Below are 8,997 nucleotides of genomic sequence, written 5' to 3' on the forward strand. Positions count from 1 at the left end.
AATGGTAATGCAGATTGCAAGAAAGAAGTCTGACTGGCTCCTTTGCAAAAACAGTTAGTGTTTAACACTGATGACACTGGTGTCTGTATAAGCCAAATGTGGAAAAATGCTGAAAATAAATGACGGAGTGGAGTCCACAAAAATACCATTGTCTGTTTGCAATATGGTTTTCCTTAATGTAACCAGAATGTTTGAATCTTCAATCTCAAACATGGTAATAATATTTGTCATGACCAGTAGATGACCTCTTTTGATTTTGAGGCCAGGTGGTCAAAGGTCATGGTCATGGTGACTGAATGCTCAAAAATAGTTTTAATTCATAATTTTGTCCATTCAGAAAAACAAACAGGACTTTTGGGCACCCAATATGGATATGAATTGACAATCATGTGGTGCATGTGAATGCTTCAGATTGTATAGATAAAATGGGGTGGTTCTATAATGGATTAAAAGAGAATTTTGCAATTCAGTCATTTAACGTTGATATCATTCTCTTGTCTGTTTCAGAGTGTCGTGGACAAGCTGCTGAAGAAGGCCAATGTGTCACTGGTTATTGGGACGTCCTCGTGGCGAGAACAGTTTGTTGAGGCCATCACAGTCAGCCCAGGTATGCTTCTTATGAATTAAATTGTGAAAATACCTTTATTTATTGTTGATAACATTTTGACATTACATAGGTTTTGATTATGGTTCTCCATACTTAAAAATAAATATATATAAAAGGACTGTGAACAATTGTGGTAGCGCTTCTTTCCTGATTGTGTTTCTACTTCCGTTAAAAGCAGTGAATATGGTCATTGTTTGGAAGTAACATTTTGACAGGAAAGTTAATTAATAATCATGATCAGCAATATGACAAACCAAAAAAAGACTGTATGAATGGCTTTTTTCATACTCCTTTTCAACCAATATTATACTTGCTTAAGTGAATGCTTGTCTTGCAACTTCTTACTTGTTGTATCCCTCTATTGAAAAATTAAGATTTGTTAACAATTTATAAGTGTTTTATTAAATGATAAAATGTAAAACATACCTGTAAGATGTTGCTATGTGTGAATATACCCTTGTTTTACTAAGCATGAGTTTTTAGATTGTCTGTGTTTCCTAAGAAAGTCGAGGGGCATAAATATTTACCTTGAACATAACTCAAAAACCATTCAAGACTTTCAAATGAAACTTGGTACCACACACACAAGTTGCCAGAGACAAGACACATTTGTACACCAAGGCCAGTAACTCTGACTTCAAAAATTGTTGGCTTCTGCCCCCTTTTTGACAGAAAAAAAACACACCAACAGATGAACTTTGGCGTTCAACCTGCGGCACTAATAATTTACTTCTTACATATAATATCTTGTACAAATGTAAAAGATGCAATTTACCTATTGCAATTGTCATTTATAAACAACATGTGAAATTGAAAAAAACAAACAATCGTGATGTACAATGTACCAAGATACAATGTCAACGTTGTCAAAATATCAACATTCAGTGATACTGAAATTCTCGAATATTCTATTGCATGAAACTGATATTTAGTAATAGTTATTGTTTATTTTTGCTTTACTTAACCATTTAATTGGCATAGGCTGTGATGAGCACAGCTGCCAAGTCTAATTTTTAAGTAATGAAAAATAAATTATAAATATCTTAAGTGTTTGGGCGCGAATGTCTCTTTACAAGCTAATGCAAATGCACGAACCACTGATAACCCATTTAATGAAACCATTTCTAATGACCATATTGAACGTTTTGGTCTTTTTTATCCGAAAGGTTTTTTAAACAATTAAATAAGAATCCGTCTAGTGATCTCATTAGCAGAGACATGAGCGTTAACACTAATATCCTTTTTTTAATATCCTTTTTTGATGTTACTGATATTCCATGATAATGATATTTTGTTATGATAACTTTCTCTCCATGGAAGATATAAGTGGAGGTTGGTGATATCTATAGTGGAAACTAGCCGTTCTGTCTTTGCTTTGCATGTGCCAAACTTGTTTTGCGAGTTTAAACATTTATGAACTGGTTTTATTTATGGACTGGTTTCATGAAAAAAAAATGTTTTCAGTTTGTAAAGGTCCTGTTAAGGTTTTGTCTCTCATATCCAGGCATTCATAGCTATAATAGCTTTAATACTGATCAGTTATTTAATTAGATAAAATATATTCATCAATAACGTGACTGCCTCTTGACATGACTGCCTCTCGCTGGAGTTGTTACAAATAAGTAATTTATTGAGGACAACTTTTAAAAGTCAAAAAAGTTATAGCAATTAATTTGAAAATACCTAATGTTAAAAAATATATATATTGTAAAATTTATGAAATTTCGTGAAACTTGTCCCACACCATCTTCAGTTTGCCAAACCATTTTATGAAGAGTGATCAATACATATATAGATAGATTAGTTTCTGTTAAAAGGTGGTAAGTCTATTGTTTAAAATGAAATATTTTGAAATAAGAAATGTTAAACAACATTTAAATGATCAAAGTTGCAATTAATTTATTGATCACTTCCGCCACAAATGCTGACAATTTTGAAAAATGAATGAAACACATTTTGGTTTGAATGCTTCATCAAAATCTATTTGATTTTAAAAGCATGATGTTTGATTTTTATTTCAGATTATAAAGAATATTCATTGAAAATAATGCTGTTTTATTTGCAGCTTTTCCTAAGATATTTCTGTCTTTTCTTTGAATTTGATACTTTTTAAACATGCTCTCACATACGTTTGGAGGGCAAATATGTCAGCATTTCAAAAGTGGAATATACTCCATTCCAAAAAAGGGTAAAAATATTGACTTTGCAGTTCCCCTGTGTAATAAAATGCCTCACTGGATAAAGTATGTTTGTATAATTGAAGATTATGCATCATATGTTTTCCGTTGAACATATTATTTGGGATCAAAACTAAAAATGCAAATTTTATTTCTGGTCCCAATGGGTTTATCAAATTTCAGGCCGTTGAAAATCACCCACATTGCCCTCCGCCTCCAAGCCGCCCTCCGCCCCCAAGCCTCTATCATGGTGGGCAAAATATTGATAAACATTCATTACTGCAATTCCATTATTGACGGAAGCATTTTAGGCATTGGCTGTCTCAATATCCTATTTCTATGGGTAACTGCAAGTTCTTTATTTTTGGTCCTTTATATATCTGCTGTATGCCATTCCTAGTATACCTAAATCGTTTGTTAGTATAAATGTAGCTGTAGTTGGTAGAAGGGAAGTAATCCCTAGAATTGATACATTAGAAGAGTGATATTGTGTAGGTAGCGGGAGGTTCTACCTTGGAACCTCCAGGGTAGTCTCCATGTCATCTTACTCATTTATAACAGAGACATTGATAACATTCTAAGGGTGAAAAAAAGTTCTACCTGCATAGGTTTTTTTATGCTGCTTAGAACTCCCTTGTTTTAATCATTTGGATCCTGTGACTTTTAATGGTTTGAAAGGGTTTGTGAATATTTGGCTGATTGTTAAGAATTTTGTTAAAGTTAACAAAGTTGTTAACACCATTGCTGGTTGTTAACTTCCAAATATGTTCAACTCTTGAAAACCTATGGGCACACTTTTTGATCTGTAGTATTTGTTATAAGATATGAGGCAACTGTTTTAGCTTAACTTGTTTCATTTTTTATACATGAGCACATCATAAAAGATATCAAATTGAAAAGTTTAATGCAATACCATTTATCCCATTGTTAACTTTAACAAAGTTCTGAACAATCAGCCTAGTGTTGTGTAGAAAATAGAAATAATGATACTTAACTCCAGTAGAGGGTGCAATAAATACCACTACTAACACCATCATAATTGTAGAATATTAGCTTTCTTTATGACAACGCTAACTAAGTATTTCCTTTGACTGCCATTCACGTTAACATAGCCTGGATGTTTCTTTTATTCCTTGCTTGCAACAGTTACAAGAATAAGTGATTACAAACATGTGCGGGCTTAATAAAACTTCTGCAAAAAATTCACATACATTTTTGCAGGTTATGTCAATCCTATTGTCATAGGCACTTGCTAGAATAATAGTACATTACATATCGATGGCCTCACTTCCAAATGTCGAAGCTGCAAATCCCATGTTTTCAGTAGCAACGTTTTCAGTATTTAATCATTGTAATTTGATCACACTTGAAGTTTCAGCATTTTTGCTTCTATGGTGATGTAAAAATTCCGCAACAGAAAAAATGCAGCTTTGGCATTTTAAAGTGAGGCCATCTATTTCCAGTAGTATATTACAAATTGTAAAGAAAGGCCAATGTCTAGAAAGTAATATTTTTATCTCCTTCTTGCAACATAAATTTTCCCTTTCAATTCAAAAAGTAAATGAAAGTGTTTAAACAAAAAAAATATAGAAGAAATTGAGACCTATTACTGAATAATGTGATTTCGTGATGGTTGGATATATTTATTATGTCGCCTGTGCAGTATAGCAGACACATAGAGATCATGTTGTCTGGCTTTGCTGGCATGTGTTCAATCAACAGCCAGATAGCACAATTAACTTCAGAGTTATGGACCTTGAATTGCCAAAATAATTACAAAAGCTCTCTAACATAAGAATTTATTTTCCAATCTTTACCTAATTTGATTATGATGTTTATTATTATAAAACATCGACTGAATGGGTTCAACAGCCAGATTTTACTTTTAACTCCAGAGTTGTCGCACTTGATCTGTCAAAAGTTGGCAAAAAATGCCCTGTCAGAACTCTTTTTATTGGTATAATATCTAAACTGACTTCAATCAACAGCCAGATCGCATGGTCCTTTATATGACAAAATTATACCAAATTTACTTTGACCATTCTAAATCTAAACATTTGTTATTCAGTCTTTACTTCACTGTTTAACAATTTTTTCAAGAAATAATATCTTCAATCAAGTTGAAGTTCAATCAACAACCAAACTATTTACCAATTTATATACATCATCATATATTGCACAAGTTTGATAGCTTGCTAGATTGCAACAGTCTCTGCGGAGGTATTGGCCTTGAATGGACCAAATTGACCATCTTTACATACAATACATTATATTTTTGAACTAACTTCATCAAGTTCTATAGTGCAACATATGGGTCGGAAATCATTTTTTTGTTCAATAATTTTACCCCAAAAGTGGGTGCTCCATGCAGGCGACATATTGAATTTGCCAAAATTCTTGTAATGCTTTGTAACTGTAAGCATTAAAGTTGTCGTTAGGATATCTGCTACTAATGATTAAGTATGTTCATGTATATTAGAAAAAATTAATGACCAATGTTTGCAATTACATAGCCACATGTGAGAGATGGGAGGAATGTAACAGTTGACGTCAAGGCAAGATGCCAGTCTGATGGATAGCATATGTAGCACAAACTTGACAGTACCTGAGTTATTATTTTTAAAAAAAAATCTGAACCAGTCTGATTCAATGTTCTTTATTTTGTTATTTATGCCACAAACAGTCATCGAAAACGTTTTGTCAATGTGAAGTGAATTAACCAGAGTAAAAACTAGATTAAGCCAATTTATCTAAAATGCATAAATAATGAATTATTTACTATTGTACAAAAAAAATATGTCCAGCTGTGATGCCTAGTTAACTAGATGTAATTTGTATAATTTGTATTTTATTACAGTCTCTGCATGATCAGATCTGACCTTAGTTTCCCCACCTCAAGATTACATGATTCTGTACACAATGCAGGGGAGATAATTCTCATAATAGAGATCTGTTATAGATTGTTACAGACGTAGTGCTATAAGTCATGGTTTGGTTTCAGGGAAAAAACTTGATGATGATGATTCAGGTAACATATGGTACTTGGAAATCGTGTTTATTCAGATGTACAGACTTGTCTGTCAGTACTCTACTATATGCCTGCAGTTAATGTAATACAGGTGCTAAATATACTATCATGCTGATCCATATTGCTTAAACACTAATCCTCCATCACTGTTATTAATAAAGACCTTTTATCATTCTGCTGTTTCACTACAAACAATTGAGGAGAGGTTTTTCTTCAAAACATAAGTGTTGTATGCTGGAACACAGTATTTGAAGTGCCACTTAACAAAAAAAGTAAACAAGAAATGATATGATATGAAGTGGTTGCCTTCTTGGAAAGATTTGAAATTAAAAATCAGGATTTTTTTGTCTTTTCTCTGCTTTTTCTCTGCAATTTTTACTAACATTCCACTATTTCACTGAAACTTTTCACGGAGATCACAACCTAGTCCCACTGCAGCTGCCTTAATATGTAAATAGATTGCCGAGGCATAAACTTCACACTCTTTAATGTTTCAAACACCACTTTAATGCTTATGTTTGAATCTCAAAAATAGTTTTAAGTGATTTGAATTAGATTTTGTTTATCTTACGTAATCTGTTAAATGTTTATTGTTTAAAGTGTTGCATCTTCCCAATACACTTAATGCCACTCGGTAAATTTGTGAATTCAAAATCAAGTTAAGATATTTTTTGGTAAAGACTTTCTAATTTACATGTTGCTCCCTAGTTGTGGACTGTACCAAATGCTTCAAAGACAACATTTAGTGAATACGGTTGTAGGGTATGGTGCCATAAAAGGCTACAGTCCACTCTTTTACTAAAGCAACTTTTAAGCTTCAAACAAACATCATTTTGTACAAATCTATATTCTATAAATATTGTGTGTTGGTATGAATATAGTTTATGTGGCAATCCTCTTTTAGGCAAAAGTCAACCCAAAGGCACCTTACAGTTCATGATATACAGTCTGCTATAAGAACTATGTCCTCATGATAGTACATGTAATGATGTGTTATGTGTGTTTTAGGTGAGGAGGATGAGGATGAAGACAAGCTGCCCTCATGCTCTGACTATGTGATGCACTTCCTGACACTCTTCTGGAAGGTCGTGTTTGCTCTCATACCTCCCACAGGTAAGTGTAGGTATAAACTACCCGTGGGAGAAAAGCATACAAATCAGTTGTTAAGCAACCGTTTAAAGTGTGAAAGGTCTCGGTTTCAAACCCTTAATGCATAATACCAGAAGTAGTTAAAGTGGCTCGTGATCGTATGAGTGATCCAGGGCCTCTTGCCTGGTGCTCAGCATTACAGGATAGTACTGGGAAATTTGGAGTACTTGGTGCTCGGGTAAATTAGTTTCCCCATGTATAAGTGCTTTACAATAGGCACATTTAAGATCCAAATGGTCTATTTAAAAACATGCTAGTGTATCAAACTGGGAGCTCCTTGTATCTAGCTTTTAAATACGCTTTGATTTGTGGTGGTGTAACATTGAAATACACTTTAATATGTGACTGTGTCACGTGTAAATACACTTGATTTGTATGGTGTCACTGCTCTGTCAAGCCATAATGCAGCTAATGGCAGGGACTCTAAAATACAAACAGAAAATGTCGGTGAAATAAGCCCACAAGCCATGCATTGTTAAAATGGTATCCAGCTTCATAGAATATTTAATTTGATATGATGGGATTGTTGCACTGTAAGAATTCATGATTGTTGAAAATAAGATTTTTTTGTTGGTAGGTATTACATAAAATGTTTACATTTTCATGGACTAGAAATATATGTTTTTTATGATTTTCTGAGTGCTTGTAAATAATTCTTTGACGAGGAAGTTTTTTGTAAAGAAATGATCTTAATATTAATACAGGTAATTGATGAAAAAATATGGTCTGTATATCATAAATCATGTAAATAGATAAATATACTCTCCTCACTTCCTCCATGAATACTTGCTGAGATAAATGCTCCCATAAATTATCTTGAAGGAATAAATTTCCTTGGAAATGATCACCAGTTGTCTGGTGTAATACATAACACACTCGCTTTTCACCAAGGCGTCCTTTGTACCAAGGCTTCTAAAGTTTGATTCCTGGGCTGGTTTTCAATTGGTCTGAATTGGATCTAAGAATGGTGTAGCTAATCGGATTACTTGTTATTTTTAACTGACCTATAGTGTGAGTGAAGCCAATGATGTATGACCATAAGATCAACTTAAGTTAAATATTATATACCATCCCAGGCCTTTGCACATGTGAGTTTATTTGGTGGTCATCCATACAAAACATCATTCAGTGTAACATTGAGCCTAAAATCATACTTAGTATTGATATTGTACTCACTTATTTAATCATGTAATATATTCCCTATCTACAGATTACTGGGGTGGTTGGCTGTGTTTCTCTGTGTCAATCGGCATGATCGGGTTGTTGACGGCCTTTATCGGAGACCTGGCATCAAGCTTCGGATGTACGATCGGCCTGAAGGACTCAATCACTGCCATCTCATTTGTGGCCCTTGGAACCAGTGTACCAGGTATGGAATCAGTGTAATCCAGTATTAAGATTGCTAAGTTTTTAGCTCACCTGAGCATTGAATGCTCAAGGTGAGCTTTTTGTGTTTTGTATGTTGTCCGTCCGTAAACAATTGTTTCAATGGACTTCTCTAAAAACTTGATAAGCCTCTTCCTGAACTGAAGTATTGTAACTCTATGCCGCAAAACACTGGATGCTTGGGCAACGGAGACAAACATATACATTTTTTGTAACTTTCAGAGCAAATAATCAAAATTAAAAAAAATAAACAGCAATGATCATTTGGTGACCCTCTCTGGAACAAACTTGATCCATTAAAGATTATGGCTACATTGGGCCTTGCATGTGTACTTCCTACATGTTTTATTATCCCCCGCCGAATCAAAGGTTTCGGGAGGGGGATATTGTTTTGGCGTTGTCCGTCCGTCTGTCATTCCATCCGTCTGTCCTGAACCATATCTTAGTAGGCATTTATCAGAAAATGTTCAAACTTGGTCAGAATGTTCTCCTTGATCACATCTCAACCACATGTAAAAGTGGGTCACATGGGGTCAAAAACTAGGCCAAATCTTAGAAAAATCTTTGGAACAAACTAGAGGCATGGTCAAATATTCATGAAACATAATCAAAACGTTTTCCTTGATGAACTCTTGGATGTATATAAAACT

At 33.9% G+C, this 8,997-nt stretch overlaps 1 protein-coding gene across 4 annotated transcripts in view; it reads left to right on the forward strand.

Moving 5' to 3' along the window:
- LOC128209796 (sodium/calcium exchanger 3-like) overlaps positions 1 to 8,997 on the forward strand; it is a 73,149-nt gene that overhangs the window by 57,149 nt on the left and 7,003 nt on the right. For 3 of the 4 annotated variants that reach the window (XM_052914007.1, XM_052914006.1, XM_052914009.1), the window contains 4 exons: positions 508 to 607; positions 5,786 to 5,812; positions 6,821 to 6,925; positions 8,172 to 8,330. In XM_052914007.1, coding sequence (XP_052769967.1) covers positions 508 to 607; positions 5,786 to 5,812; positions 6,821 to 6,925; positions 8,172 to 8,330 — 391 coding nt within the window. The remainder of the gene's footprint in view (positions 1 to 507; positions 608 to 5,785; positions 5,813 to 6,820; positions 6,926 to 8,171; positions 8,331 to 8,997) is intronic. The other variant, XM_052914008.1, reaches the window with a different exon arrangement.

Source organism: Mya arenaria, chromosome 11 (assembly GCF_026914265.1).
Source record: "Mya arenaria isolate MELC-2E11 chromosome 11, ASM2691426v1".
In the NCBI taxonomy this organism is placed as follows: Eukaryota; Metazoa; Mollusca; class Bivalvia; order Myida; family Myidae; genus Mya; species Mya arenaria.